At 41.4% G+C, this 19,145-nt stretch overlaps 2 protein-coding genes and 1 long non-coding RNA gene across 3 annotated transcripts in view; 1 reads left to right on the forward strand and 2 right to left on the reverse strand.

The window, feature by feature from the left end:
• LOC108796992 overlaps positions 1-6,906 on the reverse strand; it is an 11,653-nt gene extending 4,747 nt beyond the window's left edge. Inside the window, exon 1 of the long non-coding RNA XR_001941841.1 lies at positions 6,828-6,906. This is a non-coding gene — a long non-coding RNA (uncharacterized LOC108796992). The remainder of the gene's footprint in view (positions 1-6,827) is intronic.
• The window catches only part of LOC108796991 (nicotinamide riboside kinase 2-like), a 19,398-nt gene extending 11,248 nt beyond the window's left edge, over positions 1-8,150 (forward strand). The window contains exons 6-8 of the mRNA XM_018568559.1: positions 6,639-6,745; positions 6,830-6,909; positions 7,973-8,150. Coding sequence (XP_018424061.1) covers positions 6,639-6,745; positions 6,830-6,909; positions 7,973-7,978 — 193 coding nt within the window. The 3' untranslated portion in view covers positions 7,979-8,150. The remainder of the gene's footprint in view (positions 1-6,638; positions 6,746-6,829; positions 6,910-7,972) is intronic.
• Positions 8,151-13,587: 5,437 nt separating this feature from the next.
• SQRDL (sulfide quinone reductase-like (yeast)) overlaps positions 13,588-19,145 on the reverse strand; it is a 28,699-nt gene continuing 23,141 nt past the window's right edge. The window contains exons 9-10 of the mRNA XM_018568558.1: positions 18,146-18,324; positions 13,588-13,653 (exon numbers count right to left, since the gene is read on the reverse strand). Coding sequence (XP_018424060.1) covers positions 13,596-13,653; positions 18,146-18,324 — 237 coding nt within the window. The 3' untranslated portion in view covers positions 13,588-13,595. The remainder of the gene's footprint in view (positions 13,654-18,145; positions 18,325-19,145) is intronic.

Below are 19,145 nucleotides of genomic sequence, written 5' to 3' on the forward strand. Positions count from 1 at the left end.
TCTTTTTTTTTTTTTTTTTCTCTATGTAATCCTATTTGGAGATCTGTATAACTTTCCTCTTAAACAAGTGTCTCCTGAAGCTTAGTTATTTACTAGGGATGCACTGATACTGGTATGGGTGCCGCTAGTATTGGGGGCAAGTACTCGTGCTCTCCCACATGCTCTGATACCTTTCCCGATACTGGAACTTCCGGTCAGAGGGAGATTTCCTCTCAGGAGCAGTGCTGCAAGGGAACATGGACCCTGGAAGCTGACTCCATGCTGTTTGGCCAGCTCTATGCTGATTGGCCGGGAAGCCAGCTTCCCAGCCAATCAGCATCGAGCCAGCCAAACAGATCTGATAATATGGTGACGCAACCCTGCAGACACCTCATTCCCCTCACATCGATCCTCAGCAGCAGTCATCACCGTACCACAGATGTCCCTCGGCCAGACACCACTCTCCAAGCTGTTATACCGCTGCCTGACTCCGGTGTGTGCACCACCTGCTTAATGTTAGAGGATTTCTGAATGATAGCGCTGGGCAGTCTGCGCTTGTGCAGTAGCAGGCTAAGGGCCGTTCACGCAGGAGGTGCAAGCGCTATACACACGGGAGACGTTGGCAGATCCGAGTGAGCTTTGAGAGCGATGTCTGCCCAGCTGGCCGAGGGACATCTGTGGTACTGTAATGACTGCTGCTGAGAATGAATATGTGTGTGTGGAGAATGGAGTGTCTGCAGGGTGGAGGTTGTCACCATATTATCAGATCGGTTGGCCGGCTCGATGCTGATTTGCCAGGAAGCCTGCTTCCCGGCCAATCCGCATTGAGCTAGCCAAACAGCATTGAGCTAGCTACTGGAAGTATCAGTACTCTATCGGCGAGTACCGAAATATAAATATCAGTACTCAATACTCAAACCGTTATCGGTGCAGCCCTATTATTTACCCCTGTGTATCAGGAGTTTTGAGGAATTCGGGCAGCAGGGTGTTCAAAAAGAAAATAGTACACAAAACCAGAAGTCCAATACAGAGATAGTTTTGTAATTGCAGAAAAAGGGGTGGCATAGCCCTTTATAGCTACCAGCATAACCAAGCTAGGAGTTTGCCACAACTATAGTGAAAAATAATGGCTTTTCATAAAAATCCACGTTAAAAAGAAGTGACCATCACTCTACCCGATTTTCATGGTAAAATCTGCATATCTTTGCTAGAAAATACCCCAAACAATTTTACATATTTGCTGAAAGCAGAGGCCCTGTAGAATGAAATTGTGGCAGTTGCAATTTTTTTCTTGCACAATATTTGCACTCTTGTTTATAAAATCTTTTCTGAAAAAACAAAAAATACAATTAGTGCATACAAACAATATAAACCCCAGTTTGCTATAATACAAAAGATGAGTTTGCATTGAGTAAATGCATACCAAACACGTCAAACCTTAAAATTGTGTGCATCTGTGAAATGGCAAACGACTGTACCCAAAATTGTCCATAGGCGATGCTTTTAAATGCTTTTACAGGTCATCAGTTTATAGTGAACAGTGAATGATGGCTGTAGAATTAGAGCTATAACTCAGTTCACACCATTACCGAGGTGATGCAATTGTGCACGCCCCAATAAATGTTTATTTCGTGTTATTCAAATTTTTTTAAAAACCCTTCTACTTTATTGCTATGAAATAGCGGGCTGCAGCCATGAGCTTACTTTAAACACTTGCAGTCCATGACGTTAAAGGTAGATGTGACGGTCATCTTCTGCCTACACTTGGGAATGCTAATGACTGCTATTTAACAGGATATCAAAAGCAAGGGTGTAAGTTCCATAGCAAAGAGCACAATATTCTCTGCGTGAACTGCTAATATCTAGAACAGCTGTGCTTAAAGCGTGTTAAGCCAAACATTCTCCAGTGTGAATAGTGAGGAGAGCAGGAAGAATAGCAACAGAGTGTGGATCCTCCACCAGTGGCACCTGAGGGCATTTTCTTTATTGGAAGAGATTTCCTCTCACTTTATGCATTATCAGGAAGTGGAGAGAAATCTCTTCAATGTGACATAGATCCAAACTTTTTTTTTTTTTTTCCCAAAAGGCTTTAGATATAAAATACTTAATGTACCAAGGGTTCTATTGCAAATCTCAAGATGAATATACTGAAAAACATGGATTTATAAATATTGGCTTATAGCCTTACAGCTGGAATTGTCTTTTTAGTGGCAATCAGAAGCTGTTAAGTACCTAAAACAGAACAAAGGTCCACTATACTAACCTGTAAAAGCAACACATTGAGCAATACAATGTCTGCTCTGCCTCAGTGCCTGACTTCCATCTGTGCTCAGTCTTGGGTTTAGCAGCTTCAGCCACATTGATGGGCTGGCCCAGGATGACATAACTACTGCGCTTGGGCACGGTAGGTAATTTGTTCTGGCACCCAAGGATACCCAGCTTTTACACTGAGTTGAACATGCTGGGCTCGGTGTACAAGCTTTAGAAACTTGCTAGCTGGAGGGTAGGATGCTTTTATTTTATACTATACAAAGGGGGGAATTTATCAAAATCTGGAGCAGATTTGCACTGCAACCAATTCGCTTCTCTGTCTCATTTTCAAATTTTACCTGAGCAAACGGAAGAGAGAAGCTGATTGGTTGCCATGGGCAACTGCTCCAGATTCTTCTGCTCCAGTTTTGATGAATTTCCCCCAGAGTCTTTTCAGCAATAAGTCTACCTGCTAGCAATGTTTTTTCCTACACACTATAGTTCTACTTGGTGTCAAAATTTCCAGGAAGCCTAACAAATTAGGATACATTATCTTCATTCCCTGGGAGGCTTTGCAAGGGTGGTATGGACAATTTCATTATATTTTGGGGGAGACATCCATAATAAATGTATCGCCTTATTTGAATACACCATTCCTGATGTCCAACAAAAGTAGGAGGGGAGGTAGTATGAAAGAAACGGACCACCATTTGTCTACCATGGAGGTGTACACCTATAACCGTGTACATCTACAAATGTTAGGAGTTGCCCTGGGGAAACAACTTTTTTTATTTTTTTTTTTTCTGAATTCATAGCTTTGACAATCAGGTTTTTTTTTTTTTAAATGTCGGCTCACTTTACCTTTTCATACAAGTCTTCTGAAGCTTAGTCATTGCCCTGTATGTGACAGCACCTGTGTGGAGGAATTACATGAGGAGGATGCTTGTCCTGTTCCATTGACTATTACACGGTGCCATATTAGTAAATGTTTGAATTCAGGGTGATGCCATTTATTGGCTAACACAGATTATTGTGTAAGCTTTTAAGGCATGCTATAGTGCAATCTAAATGGCCAATAAATGGTATCGCCCTGAATCCAGACTTCTACTTGTGTAGCTGGCTTACACAGTACAACACTCTGCTGCTGCTATATTGAAATGTCCCCTTATCTGTTTTATGTTATATAAGTTTATATTTTACTAAAGTTCATATAGAATTTGGGAGCCAGCAGGATTTTAAATTATTTTAAGAATCAAGCTCTATTGACTAGAGAGAACCTCAAAAGTTAGGTGCCGGCTGTAATTTTTAAGCAGCATTGGCTACCTGGCTCCAGGGCTTAGTCCAGCCCTTATCTAGTTGCAAGAATGTTTTATATTATGATGTGTCCATTATTCCTCATTTAGTATTCCAGAAATACTTAGTTGTAGTGTTAAAACATTATCCAGGCATTAAAGGAAATCTGATCTGAACAATATCTGTCCTCATTATGTAATAGCTAGTTGCTTGGCCATCATACTGATGCTCCCACATCAGAACACTCAATCTGCATTCTTATGTATTAGTACCTCAAACTATTGAAATCATTACAACGGAGGGACAACCAAGAAATTAGCATATTCAGAAGTGGCAGCTGGGGCATTTCCTTGAAATGGCCATATTAGAATGTTCTGTTTGTTCAAGGCGTTGTTCTGCTAATGTTAAACTAACAAAAGTGCTGGAACATGATCTGGGATTCTGTGAAATTAGCTCAGTGATTCAAGGCTCCAGCAACTGAAGTGTTAAAGGGAGGAAGCAGCACTGTGTGCTGTATCACAGGGGACAGTTGTTCGCATGGGCAGGAGGGTGGGGCATTGTTCTGTCAGCACTTTGTAACTATCTGCATGCTTGTAAGTACATATCGGCTCCTTACCAAAGACTGACGATTGGATATGTGACGTTGTATTCCGGCAGATTCAAGCATTTTGTATTGATATAATGGGAGGTGTAACTACAACCTGCTGGAGATAATGTGCTCTGTAAAGCGGGCTGGGGCTTCTCATACAGAAATCTTTCACTGGCTTTTCTGCCATGGAAGTGCTATTTATTAATACAATTTGGTAGAATTGTACTTCTCTTGTGTCCATTAATCTGCTAGCCATTCTCCCAACCGATTAGAAAAGGGAAATAACGGTTAGAAAAAAAGCTGCTATTTATGATTCTTTTTTTCACCCAAGAGTCATTTAAAGTAGTAGTAGTAGTACTCTCAAGCTTTTTTTCAATAGTTTCAGATCAAACAAAGCTACATTATCTAGCACAGTATTTCTTTACATTTTGCCCAGGCACTTACAGTTCTGTTTCTGAACAGCTGGCTCTGACTTTCCCAGCTCTACTTCCCTGAGCATTCTGTCCAGTATAAGATCACAAGGGAGAGCACAATTTCCAGCATCTGTCCATCTACTAGCTTGGAGAGGGGAGCAGGGTAGCTGCTTCTCTTGCTGTGTCTGTGTATTTGTGGAGACATACAGCTTACTAGCACACACAAGGGTGTCTCCATCGGACCCTACAAAGGAAAGGAGCCACCCTGAAAAAGGATATCTGAGTTTAGGGGTCCAGCGGATTCTGCAGGAATCTAAAACTTTTAAACATCAGGGAGCAGCATCCATTGTGACATTTAATCAGCATTTGAAAGAGCTTAAACTCTTTGACTTTAATATCACTTTAACTTTTCTCTAAGATGTCTTCAGTAAAATTTGTGACTCTTGGGTGAAAAAAACGAATAGCCCCCCACAATGTAATATGAGAAGAGTAGATAAAGGAAAGCCGAGAAGCTATTGTGCCTTCATATGGATGGCACTTTCCCCCCATTGTTCTCTAGGGGAAGGGCAGATATAAGCGGTTTTCATTGCCCATGTATACGTTCAAAGGAGCCATTTATATGACAGGAGAAAACTGGTCTAGACCTTTTCATTTATCTGTATGGAGTGCACATCAGCCAGATCTCAGAACACATTATCTTCATTATTCTTGCCTAGTCATTCCTCGTGATAAATGCATTGGACTAGTCTATCTTCAGACATTGTGTGCCAGACTTGAAGTCAAACTCCTATTTCTCCTTATCACTATAAGAACAGCTAAAGTGCCTTCTGTCAAGGACAAGCTAGGATTCACAAAGCTCTTATCTGCTCTACGTTACATAGCAGGCACAGTCACTGACGTCGGTGCGAGCACCTCTCCCAATTCTGGCTACATGGAAACCTGTGCTAAGAAAAGTACAGATTGCCATTGATGTCTCCTTTCTGGCAATCTTAGTTTCTTGGCTGTCTGTCACTTCAATACCTTGGTTGTGATTGACTTGGAACAAATTCCTAGTGTGCGTAATCCTGGGTTCCAAGTCAATGACTGGTGATGTACAGAAGTCATTGGATCAGCAGAGAATGGGTATTTTCAGCAGTGGAAACCTCCGTTCTTTCTCCGTGCAGATTTTTGGGGATTAAGGAATAGTACCGGGACTGATTGATGTTGTTCAGAGTATAAGCTTGGATAGGACATTTCCAGGTGAATACATTGACATGCTTGTTTTAGAAAAACAGAAACAACTGCGCTAGGAGTATGTGTATCTAGTTTGACCAGCCGCAACAATGTGTAGTTGTGAAAACTTTTTTTAAATTTTTTTAATTATGCAACATGCTTGTTGTTTTATTACCTGTTTGACAAATACTGTTTCTGTTTACCAATCTAAGAAAATTAGCATAACTACCAGGACTGGTCGCAGTAATCTAAACTACAAAACATATCTAACACATGCTGAGATATCTACATTGGAAGATAAAAAAAAAAAACTGCAGCCAGACCAAGAGACTGATGGAGTTACATTTGACTTCACCCTTGAACTCAAGGAGAAAAAATTATTAACCCTTTCAGTGCGGCTATCCCTACACGGCAAGGGTTAGCTGCTCGTTTTTTGCCTAGGTTAAAAAAAAAAAAAGTTGTACTCACTTGAACTGTGGAGCCAGCTTGTCCACAGAACATTCTATCCAGCCTCTCTCTTCCCCCCCCCACCCCCTCCCGGCAGAGATCTAAGGTCCCGTAAATCATCACGTTCTATACGCAGTGTATAGATGTGAGGAGGAGGAGACCGGCTGGAGGGAGCACAGTGATAGCTGGCCATCTCGGGGCTCCCGGTGAAGATAACTTTTTTTATTTTAGCACCTAAACACAAATGTGCACTTAAACCCTTGCAGTGCCGGGGTAGCACCACTGCATGAATTAAAGTTTTCCTGGAGTTTTCCTTTTAAAAAAAAAAAAAAAACCTACCAGATCAGCAGGTGTGCCCAAAATGGCAACACTCTTGGGTCCGGTCTTTGTTATGATGATAACTTTAACCTCACTGCATTTGATTCAGTCTTTTTTTTTCAATGTTGTGTTAACAGCTCCAGAAACTACACCGTTCCAGATCCACCAGGCCTTTTTGATGGCCACGTCTGGCCAATGTACGTGAGGCACAAGAAGGTTATGGAGGACCTGAATGTTGGTGTGGGTAAGGGTTATTCTGTACTATACTTATCTCTACACACAACTTTGCCGCTAATGTCATCTAATTACCAAATCATTATTCTTACAGAAAAACTTGATGGATCAAACACAAGGGAAGAATTATTTAATAGAGTGTATGGCGATGTGCTAAACCTGATCAATTGCACGGTAACCACTTCATATTTCTATTTGACGTTTAGACTTTCTTTCTGGCAGTTTTCTCCCACTCAAATAAACAGATACATATGTAGAGTATGCCTGAGTGCCTTGTGTACAGCCCTAGAGTAACATGCAACTGTTTGTTTTCAGGTTTAAACATAATGAGGGGAATTTATCAAAACTGGAGCAGTAAGAATGTGGAGTAGTTGCTTATGGCAACCAATCAGCTTCTCTTTTCAGTTTGTTCAGTTAAGCTTTGAAAATGAGAGAAGCTGATTGGTTACTGTGGACAACTGCTCCAGATTTTTTTTTTTTTTTCTGGCTGGATGTAATTCTTTAGAATTTAGGCTGCATTGCCAAATCATTTCACTTCTGTTATGTTCTTATCCCCTAGCAGCTTAAGGAACTGAGTTGACTCGTGTCTGTATGGCTCCATTGTTGTTATGGCAAATCTAATTCTAAAACTTATTATAGCTGCCCAACCTATATCCATAAATAGGGGGTATTGCCTTAGCACAATTACTCTATTTGACTTCCTACCTTGTCAGCTTTGCACTAAGGAGCAGTGAAACAAGCTGAATGACTAACATGCTGCATTGGCATAGACTTTCTCTTACCTTTTTAATATCTGCCTTAAAAAAAACTTCATTGAGAAACAATGCACAGTGTTTTCTGAGTTTCTGACCAGCGCTAAATGCATTTGCACAGGCAGTTGACTATAACTATAAAATGGTTCCGTTTTGCTATCAGCGAAGGAGACGTTACTTAGAATTTGTCTGTTAAATAAAATCGGAGGTCTTGGTTTCATACTTTTCACAATTATGTTGAAGCCAGTGGCCAGACCATGCTCCTCTCTAGTGAGTATCCTGGCAGCAGAATGCTGCTGCATGCAAGCCACTCTCTTTAGTGAGAGATTCCAGCCCGGAGGTGCAATGCTTTTTTTCTTTTTTCAGAAAGTGAAATGTATTTGATCTGTAGACCACCCATATTTGTTTCTGAAGTGGTACCACTTCTCAATCTGATGTTGGGATTCCTGTGTGTGTTCTAATTTCTGCTTTCTCTTTGTTTACAGAGTTAACTGCAATAAGAAGTGGCCTTAACACCGGAGATGCATTATGGATTTTAATTTATTTGTTTTACACTCCCTCCATCTGGGTTTTTTGTCTTTTTTTTAATTGAAGAGAACTATTTTGGAATTATGTTTTTGAAACAAAGCGCTCCACTCAAATAAACACCTTCTTCCATTTTAACATTGGTTGTTTATAATTACTTGCCACATCTCTGACTAGGCTAGAAAGCCTAGCTTGTTTTGTGGGATTCCAAAGCTTCCCGGTGAAGCTGTATGTTCTAAAGTTTTATCATGGCCTATTGATGAAGGGCCTTGCCAAGCTTTCTTTAGAGCAAAACAATATGCATTTGCATGATCGGCTATACTATATCTGTGTGTGGACTTTGCTTTGGGCATTGAATGATGAACTTCAATTTAATGGCAGCTCTTGTTATATATAATTATACTTTTGACTCAAACTAATTGCTGACCGGACCTGGCACATATGTATTACAAATTTGGCTTCCTCTCATTCAGTAGATGGGATATTTTTTTTTTTTTTTTTTTTTTTTATATATACATGACACCAGAAATCTTGGACAGTCATGCCAATAGATTTACCATATGGCTTTGGAACAATATTCTATTATAGAAATCCTGTACTGAGAAATGCAGAGGCTTCCATTGCTGAACACCTTCTAAAAATGCTTGTTTTCTGGCTGTCCTGGCCTACAATGTCAAACTGTGATATACTGACCTTGTATGTGTATGCAAATGGAGAAAGTCAGAACTCCTAGGGGTATATTTATTAAGCAGGGAATGTGACTCACTCCAGGTGAATCTTCCTGAAACTAGCGATTGATCCCTCTGCACTAAATGCCACACTCACTGCTTTATAAATACCCTCTAGTCTTCTGGATCGGTATGACGGCCAGAGAATAATTTTATCCAGAAATCGTTCGCTGCGGCACTTCCTTACTAGTAGTTTCCTTCAAAACACATGCACAATTCTCGCTGAAATTCAGGTAAATTCGCTGCAGGTGAACTCGGATGAGAAAACCTTTTATAGGAGATGTTTACCTGCCGAAGTATTTGTGTTCATCCAGTTCTGATATTTAAACAGCCTTGCAGCACCACTAATTGGCTTCTTGTGTTGCTTCTACCTCTAAGTCTGAGCTCTGCTGTGCAGGCAAGTCTATACGAGGCTGATCAGTCAAATTCAGGTACTTACACTGCTTGCATTTAGAAATCAAAAATACATGTAAAGATGTGTATCTGGCTGGAGGTCCACTTTAAAAGTATTTCTAAATCCAAAAACAAGAAAAGTATTGCAGCTTTTTGCTTGGAAGATGGGTTAAGAACATTTTTAGCAAGTTTGGAAAAAAACCATGTTGGTCCAGCCTGTGTGCCAACCGTGGCTTATTCCATATATACCAGGAAGAAATGAGTGTAGGCACAGATGCAGGAAATGCGCTATTTGCAGCATAGCCAGGTGAAAACAACCAGAAAAAGAATGCAGCCGCTTTATCCAAGGAATGGTGAGCTGTAATATGACCTTTTTGTTTTTGGGCTTAGATGTACTTTAGGAAGTGTTCATGTTTTATGTTGGCAATGTACTGCATGTGAACAGTGAAGGGGTGTGGGGTTTATGAATTGTGATGTAATCTTACTGCTTATTCCCTGCCATACTGTGTGTCAAATTGATCAATCACCCTTGCTGGCTTATGGCTCTCCCTTGCCAACATGATTCTGTGGAAGTTAAAGTGAACCTGTAAGAAGTGCATCCTATTGCTGTGTCCCCATCAGGTTTATCTCCTTCCTGTGCAGATGACGAGCATCCAGCAGAAAAGGAGAATAAATCTCCTTGATGGGGACACAGATGGAATTTAAAACCTGGCTGAAGTTCAAAGCCATTTCTACTCCATCCAAAACTTAAAATAAATAACTGGAGTTTGTCATTTTAAGAGCTGAAACCACAAGATGAATTTTATTGGTCAGAAAAGCCTTTGTTGTGCCCTCTCTGTAATTTAGTTTGACTTTTCCTGACTTCATAACGAAGCTCTGCCGAATGACAGCAGCATTGGTCGTTAAGGACCAGAAAAGAGCATTTTAGGACTAAAATATAAAGGTAGTAGGTGCCCTGTTGGGTCTGTTCTTAGACAGGAGTGTAAAATGGATTACAGGTTCACTTTAAATGCTAACTAATCGGCTCTAGAAAACCAGTAGAGCATTGCATTCTAAAATGACTTTATTTATTGGCCTTTTTTTTATTTATTTTTGTACACTAATTGAAAAGCATGTTATTCATCAAGCTTGCCTTTTGTCATTCTATATAAACCTGCATGGCCATATTGTTTGATTTCTTTGTGAATCCATCTTACGATGTATGCATGTGCATTGTGTGATGTGTATTAAACTATAAAACTATTGTAAATAGTTGCAGGTTTCTTTTTTTTTAATGCATGTATTCTAATGCTGTCCAAACTTGGAAACCGTGTGCTGCAACTATAAAAAGGATATTTATCTCAAACTTTTTCCCCCCCATTTTGGATAGAGTAGGAATGGTTTAAATCTGCGGTCAGTGGGGTTTTTAAAAATAAAATATTTATCTCAGGACGATTTCCCTTTCTTTACTGTCCTGTAGACTCAACAGGAAGTGTGAGGACACCTTTAGGACCTGTTCCCACCATCCAGTGCGTTTATCCCACAGTCCCATGGGGTGAACGCACTGAATTGCATAAACAAGCCTCCCTGCGTTCTGGGGCGGGAGGGGATGTGGTGGTTTTCATTTCAATGGCACCGCAGGCGCACCTCCTGCCCCCATTGGAATGCATGGTACAGCAATGCCCTGCATTCCAGTGTGGTGCAATTGCACTATTTGTTTGGGATTGCGCTGCACTAAATTCATGTGCATTAACGTGTTATGGCAGCACATGTATATTTTCAATGAGGTACCAAGCACCCCCAGCAAGGCCAACACTGGACATAATAACCCTTTTTTGTAACACGATGCAGTGCATTTGGGCGCCATACAAAATGATGGTTGTGGTAACGTACATGTTGCTGCAACGCGAAAATGTGATCCCAGCCTCCGAAACTGCTAGGTGCCTAGCAATCTTGTTTCACCACCGGATAGCATACAGTAAATGAGAGCCGTCACACTTCCTCTCTACTTGTTCTGGTCATTTTAAACAATTGGCATGAAATCAAAGTAACTAGCATTTTCTGAAGGAGCGGTTAGCAATGGCAGCGCCCATGTTTCTTTAAGCAAAGGATAAATAAAACAGGTTGTTGTGTTTTTAGTTCTCCATAGAAAGACGCTCACTTTTCCTTTTCAGGAGCACAAATCGTGTTGGTTGTAAAGCAGTAAAATAAAGGCACCAATATATCTGCAGATGTAAGCACAAAGTCAACATTGGCCAGCATTATAGATCTGCCAGTACGTACTGATGTATTTAGTGCATCTTTTATTTCCGGTGCATGATTGTATCCAATGGTTTGCGTGCTTGCTATTTCAGTGGATATTGTATTATACATGAGATTCCCTACAGATTAGACCTGTAATGCTTCAATTACCCTGTGCACCATCTTCACCCTAAATCTGATATTGCACAATCACAAGTGGTTGTAATTGATAAAGAACAAAGTGCAATAACCCATAGCAATCCATCAGATTCAATTGTGAGCTGGTTTGATTTCAGTACACTGAATCCTGATTGACATGGTTGCTATGGGTTACCTGAAATAAAAACATGAAGATTTGCAGTCTTAAAGGGAACATCTACAATGTAAATGTAAAAAAATGATGTAATTCCCCCCCATCTATATCCTAGATAACCTTATCTGCATCACCGTGTGGCAGCATGGCAGAGGGTTGTGAGATGGTGCAGGTCTGGACGAAGGCAGACTTCTGAATGCTGGGGGCGGTCCTTGATGCAGCCACCCTGAATTAGCATCATGCATTTCCATGGTGCTGCTGGTCAGCTTGCCTGCATCATGAAAATACATGATACTGTGGTAAAATGTGAAACCATCCCTGACAAAGTCAGAAGGCACCTCGGAGTGCCATAGAACCCTAGCTGAGAAAGGATGATTTAAGGCATTGTGCAAGTCTTTTGAGATTTGCTTTCTTTGCCTCTTGCTGCTGCTCAAATATTCCCCCAGTATTGGGGGGATGGGTGTAGCTCTAACATGAGGAAGCAAAGCCATGTTCCTCTACCAAGACAGCTGCCCCCACAAAAGTACAGTGTAGAAAAGGCCTGGCTAGCCATAATGCGGCAGAGAACAGCTTTAGGGACTACTTCTGACTAGCCTTTTGCCCCCAATAGAGCCAAGGATCCTCCTTTCATAGAGGTGACAAAATGAGCTAAAGACTAGTAAGCTACAATATATAAAGTTTGTTTTTGATGCACTTTAAAAAGTGGCCAGGAACATATTTGTTGGTACTGTAGCACATTTGCACAGCAAACTGGGGAGGTGTGGGATTTATGAATCTACATTTTAATATTACATTACAGCAACTGGCACAGAGAGCTTCTGCCTGCAGGTCCCAGCAGCTACACCTACAGGTGTGTTTCCACTGGGGAATGACTCTAGGGTGTCCCAAGATCCATCCTAAATCCTTAACTGGTTAATCAACTCAGTTACTTTAAATGGCAATCTCCTGTAACTGCCTGCAGTTCACCTTTTAAGTCGCATGTCCCAGTTATGGAGATAACAATTGTGTACAGATTTAACTTCCCCAGAAACCGTCGGCATCCAACTGTGTGACAAGCTGTGGAAGCTATGCTAGGAATCCATTGTGTTTATGGTCCTAGCATTAAACTCTCTTGGCAATGAATCGGCTCATGACTATGCTCTACACAATCAGAAAAGGAAAAGTTAATGTGGAAAGAGAAGGAAATTTGTTAGGGAAGGGTTAGAAAGATGTCATTTTTGTTAATATGTCCTGTTCTGAGCCACACAACTATGAGAACTTTGAGTTGAGCCGGTCTGTTTTGGAATTTCTGCACCCAAATTACAATCTTATTTCAACTTGAATAAATGGAGATAAAAACCAAGTAACAATGCCAACAACACTATCTTCAACCATGTTAGAATGCTTTCACTGTAACTTGTAAACCATCACTATACTTTGCTGAAAGATATTAAGGATGTCAGCCACCAACCCGATACACCATGAAGACGAGGTCATCCACAGAGAATGTTGAACCAGTGACAGAATTCAGTTCTTTTGTCAGGTCCATAGCACAATATATACTTCACAGCTCTGCCAAAATGAATGGCCAAATGTAAACCAGAAATTAGCATAATGGGATTTCTATGTATGACACAAACATAATAGGATTTTTATTATAACACAACACTACATTGAAGGCCTTTTATTAATGTAGAAAGATATTTCTGTAACAAAAATACATGATTTTACCTGCAGAATAATGACATTCATCAATGATAGAGGAGCAGTTTGCGTCGTGAAAACATGAATTCGAAGAATCAATTCTTTTGAATGTGGTGCTGTCTAGTCTGCACATGAATTAATAGTTGCCTAACCTTTTTTTAAGCGAAAACAGTCCTTTGTTCCTCCGGCAGGCATTGAAGTAGCTGGTACGGTTTATAGTGTGTAATCGTGTACGTGTGGGTTATTTTATTTCAGTCCAAGGTGCATTATCTTCCTGTAGGGGCCTGGCCCTCCCCAATATCCCCTGTAAAGAAACGACACACATTTTTATGGATCCGCTTTCTTTATGCAGTTATTATATAAATAGCAGATAGTACTAAACATCGGTCAAAAACTGCTACCTGCAAGAAAGATGTAATGAAGCTGATTTACCAAAGAAGACGAGAATGTTCACAGGATAAATCTGCAAAAGTGTGCCCATTCATTGAACAGGCTGAATATGGATGACTGCATTGGTAAAGTGACATAAAACACTGAGATGGGAATTTATCAAATCTGGAGCAGTTGCCCATTGTAACCAATCAGCTTCTCTCTTTCATTTTCAAATCTTAACTGAACAAACTGAAGAGAGAAGCTGATTGGTTGCCATGTGCAACTGCTCTTATTTTATTAAATTTCCCCCTGTGGCTCATGTTGGTGCAGTGGAGAGTGAAATGGGAATGTGCAGGTGAGGTGGTGAGATCATGAAAGCCTGTTCCAGGGGCAGCCAGTGCAGAAGTGTGTGTTGCTTCACTGTTGATGACTGCAGAAGTATGCGTCGGTGCACCATGTGTTAGTGCAGAGATCGTAAGTGGAGTATTGCACATTGGTGTAGTGGTGGCAATTGGGGGATTGCACAGAGCAGGGGTAAAGTGGCCAGTAGGGGAGGGCACACTAAGAACAAAATTATTTGGCACCTCACATACGTATGGGGACATACCCAATAATCAGCTGCCCATAGAGGGCCAAAGCATACACTGTGGAACTCTGCAACTTGTACTTTAAGATCTTCTGGCCGCTAAAGGGAGCCCAAGATTAACTTCTCATCATCATAGTGGTCATCACTGCCGCTAACTTAATGGTAACCATCGTCTCTGACATTGAGCGTCACAGGCTTTTACCAACAATGCATGCAAGGGATTTCACTTTCTCTGACCAGCCGCCATTCCTACAGAAACCAAGCACCATCTTAGAGAAGTCTTGGCGATGATCATATTCTTTTATTATCCTTCCTTTTCAAGATAGAATTTTGATTTGAACTGTTACACCATTATGTACCTAAACCCACTTAACAATCAGTATTCTTTATAATTGCCTACTACTAAACTTGTCTACAAAAACTAAAACACAGTTTCACTTCCTGCACTTTGTTTTATAATGCCTATAGGATTGTGTGAATATTTACCACTATTATCCAATCATGTGAAAAGCCATCTGCACAATTGGATCATTGAAATTAATATATGCAATTTATTGTGTGAACATCCTCAACTATCTTAGTAATTCCGCTCCAGTATACGTACCTCTCTCGCAGCCATGTTCCTACCCCCCCTCTGTTCCAGCACTCCATCATCGGACCCCTTCAGCACTGCTGAGACCTGTAGTTTTGTAGGGGTTGGAGGATAGAACCACGGTGCCATGGAATGCTGTAGAGCAGAGGTCTCAAAGTACTGGCCTGTGAACTGGTACTATGTGGCCCACTGACAAGTCAGGCACGTGCTCACAGATCGCATATCTGACTTGCGGGAGCAGCTACACGGTCTGCATCTCTGTCGGATGCAGACCGCGTAGCTGCTCCTGTCAGGGCCGGTACTCAGATCCACTGACAGTCTTCACTGCACACTGGCCGAAAGGATGATTAATAAGATTTAACAGGTGTGTGTGTGTGTGTGTGTGTGTGTGTGTGTGTGTGTGTGTGTGTGTTAGGCCCCATGCACACCTATATTTCAGGGGTGATTAGGGATCCTGTGTCAGGAACTTGCGTTTTCCTGCATTAGGAATCCCTAATCTGCCGTTTACAAGCAGCATCTGTCATCCATTTAAGCTAATGATCAGGTGACAGCCACTGCATGTAAAAGCCTGCCCACCACATGGAATGATACGTGATATGATTACATGCAGTTAGAAAACAATCGCTCTCCCTGGATGCACGATCGTTAACTTGAATGGGTGACAGCTGCCGCTTGTAACATGCGCCGACATAACACTGGTACCGTTTATAGTTACACTTTATTTTGAAGCATGAAATTTGTCCAGTGGCCCCCGGGTAAATTGAGTTTGAGACCTGTAGAGGCTAACTGAGGCTTTAAAATATATGTAATGTAAACCCAAACACTAAACTGTCATAAAAGCTTTAACAAATTAAAATAATTTCAAAAGTTATTTTCAATATTTTTCAAAATCTAACATTTGCTACACTTTATTACTTCCTAATATAGGGTGACAACACTCTGTCCCTGTCTTCCTGTGCGTTGTCACCCTGTCACATGGAAATTACTGTTTCAACACACAATCTAGGCCAAAATAGCTGAGCTGGAAAGTGAGCTGAAATGGAGAATTTTTCCAAATCAGCTCTGTTGTCCTAGATTGTTCCCTTCTCCTGCCTTCTCCAAACTCCTCACCCTTTTGTCTGTGAATAACCAATAAATGTCAAATGTCATTCAGTTAGTGATTAAGATTCATTTTTACTACCGACATTCTTATACCCGTTATATTATTTCTACACTGACTGAGTTTCTTCATATTTCCCTGCAATCTTGATCATCCCAATGTACCTGATATTCCTGTTCCATGAAGGTTAATCCATGCTTTAGTACACGTACGCTGGCAACAATCACTGCATATCATTTTCTTTGTTGACAGATCTTTTTCTCTACTTCTAAAATATATCACCTTAAAAAAAAGGACGGTCTTTCCAGCCAATCCAATCGTTAGTCAATTGTTTAGGACTGCTCCACCCAAGATAAGAGTAATCCTTTTCATATATTTAAAGGAGAACTATGAGATGAGTGATTTCCACTCACCTCATAGTTCTAGTCGACCTGTGACAATGAGACTGTCACAGATCGGCTCAGTAGATCGGGAAGTGAGCGAACACATACCAGGTTCGCTCACCTCTCGATCCTGTCGAGGCTCTCTGCCGTGAAAGGGGGAGGGGCTGGATTCCTCTCTCCCCGCTCCGATCTGGAACAGACGGGGGAGGGGGCAGGTACAGCTGGCTCTGCCTCTAGATAGGCAGAGCCAGCTGTCACTCACACAGCTGGGTGGATCTCGACGTCGATATCGGGATTCGCTCCGGCTGCTGTGTCTCGTAGCTGTAGCTCGCGGTATACTGAGCTTAGGGTGACGGGAGGACGCTAGTTTGTGTCCTCCCGTTACCCTAAGGAGAACTATGGGGAAAAACACTGACCCCCATAGTTCTCCTTTAATATTAATGACAGAACCCAGTAATCATCCTTTCTGATACTCAGAAATGTTACAAGTCTGGTGTATACCTTCTATTTTTGTATCACAGAACTTTAGTTTAGATGTCTGCTCTAAATGAATACACCAACTTACTACTGCTTCAATATACTGTATAGTATCGTGATGTAGGATAGCTACTGGAGACTATAAGAGAAGTAAAGCCAAAACTTTTTTGACTTTACATCTCTTTTGGGTCACAGGAAAGTATATTTATTACATGTGTACCTGTGACTCAAAGTCAGCACATAGCAGGCAGTAGCTCGCTATTTGCTGAGAGAATAGAGCCGCACTGCAGCCAGGAAAGATCCGGACAGTATTGTTGGGATCCACCCCACTGATTGACAGCTGGTTCTGCCTCTCTAGAGCCAGAACCAGCTGTGCACGTCTCCTCCCCCGTCTGTCCCCCACATGAACTCTGGAGGAACAGAGAGGGGAGAAACCCTGCAGAGAGTGATGACTGACAGTCACTGCTCTGTGCAAGGACAAGGTGAACTGAGCAATCAGTGGTCTGTAATCACTCAGCTCTCTGTATAGAGCTGGAATGTGACAGCTGCAGTGTCCCACACCGGCTCCAAGTATTGGGAAGAGTATATTTTACTCTCCCAATACAGCTCCCTTAAGTAGATTCCGTATAACCTGCAAGAGTGCTGCAATGGCCCTTTGAACACTTCCTCTTCCAGGTCCTTCCAGTGATATTGAAATGTAATAGAGCTATGTAGGCTACTGTATTGCTACTCTAGTTCACTGGACCCAGACAGGAAAGGTGAACTCATCCAATAGAAGTAAAAAAAATAACCATCATTCACACAGCCCTGAAAATTGCAGCATATACTCACAAATATTCCACCTGCTGTGACACAATGAAATCCAGGGTGAACTCAGTGGATGTAATGTGACTGCTCCCTGGCCTTATGGGGAATACTGTGACACTAATAATAGGACACTATGTTCCTGCTAGATCATATTGTTACAAAGATGAATTTAAATCTAACATATGGGAAATATATTGAAGGTATTGTGTACCAAATATATACCCCGGTGACAGCTTTGCTTTGGTTCTCAGCTGGTAGCTAGCTTTCCAAGTTACATTTCACTTTCCTTGAGTTTTTGCATCGCCTTTTTTTTGACGACAATGGACCCAAACAGCATAGACTCTACTATAGATGTGCTGTGTGCCTCTTAAATCAAGTTCTAAACATTTTCTTCTAGATGTTTGTCAAATACATTTCACATTGATAAAAAAAAAACCTGTTCTGTGCAGCAATCTCCAGTATGCCTTGAGGATAACTTACGTAAGAAGTAAATGCCAGTACAGGAATGGCATCATGTTCGCTTTCATATAGTACATTGTCCATCTCTCTTTGCTCTGGTCAATGGGGAAGGTCTCTAGTGGTTGCTGATTGTAGTCAAACTCGGCCAGGATCACCTTGTTGTAGCCTGTCACCAGGGGACATGAAGTGTACCCATCATACTGCAAACAATGGAGGTAACATTAGGATTCAATACATATGAAAGGAATAGGTAATCTGCACATAGATTGATTTTTGTAGTGAATGGTTGAAGGAGGATAGTCATTTATTTATCCAAGAAAGTGAAAAAATAACCTCAAATACAGAATCTCCTGTTCAGCACTCAGCTAATGTTCTTTTTCTTACAGAATGATATATAGGCACATGATATGACACATGTGATAATAGTGTTTACACTTGCAGTCTTTAATGTAAGATAATAACATACTGTATAGGTCAGGTCAGCACAATTTAAATCAGCATAAAAGCATGTATTCAGCTTTCCTAACCACCCTGCTGGCACCAGCGAATACAATAATTATGTCCTAGAAGTACTAGATATTGAATTCTTGTCTGAGTTATCCCCTACCACCACCACCACCACCACCACCACCCCCACATCTGAGCTACCAGCTGGTCCCCCACATGTCTGTGCTGTCAATCATATTCATTTAAAGTCTATTTCCAGGTAAAAAAAAAAAAAACTACAATTGAAAAGGAAACCCCCCCTGCGCGGCAGGGGTTAATCATATTCGTTTAAAGTCTATTTCCAGGTAAAAAAAAAAAAAACTACAATTGTAACGGGATACCCCCCTGCACTGCAAGGGTTATGTGATCCCCCCCTCTCCCGGCTAGCGGCGCTCACCTCTCTTCCCTCAGCTCCAGTTCGTGGACTGTCCCTCAGCATCTTTATGTATAAAGTAGGGCCATAGGTCCTGCGTTAGATTTGATGACATCAGCTGGTCTCTGACTGCTGGAGCAGAGGGGGGGGGGGGGGGGGGGG

This window comes from Nanorana parkeri, unplaced genomic scaffold (genome assembly GCF_000935625.1).
Source record: "Nanorana parkeri isolate BGI_ZX_2015 unplaced genomic scaffold, ASM93562v1 scaffold1207, whole genome shotgun sequence".
Classification (NCBI taxonomy): Eukaryota; Metazoa; Chordata; class Amphibia; order Anura; family Dicroglossidae; genus Nanorana; species Nanorana parkeri.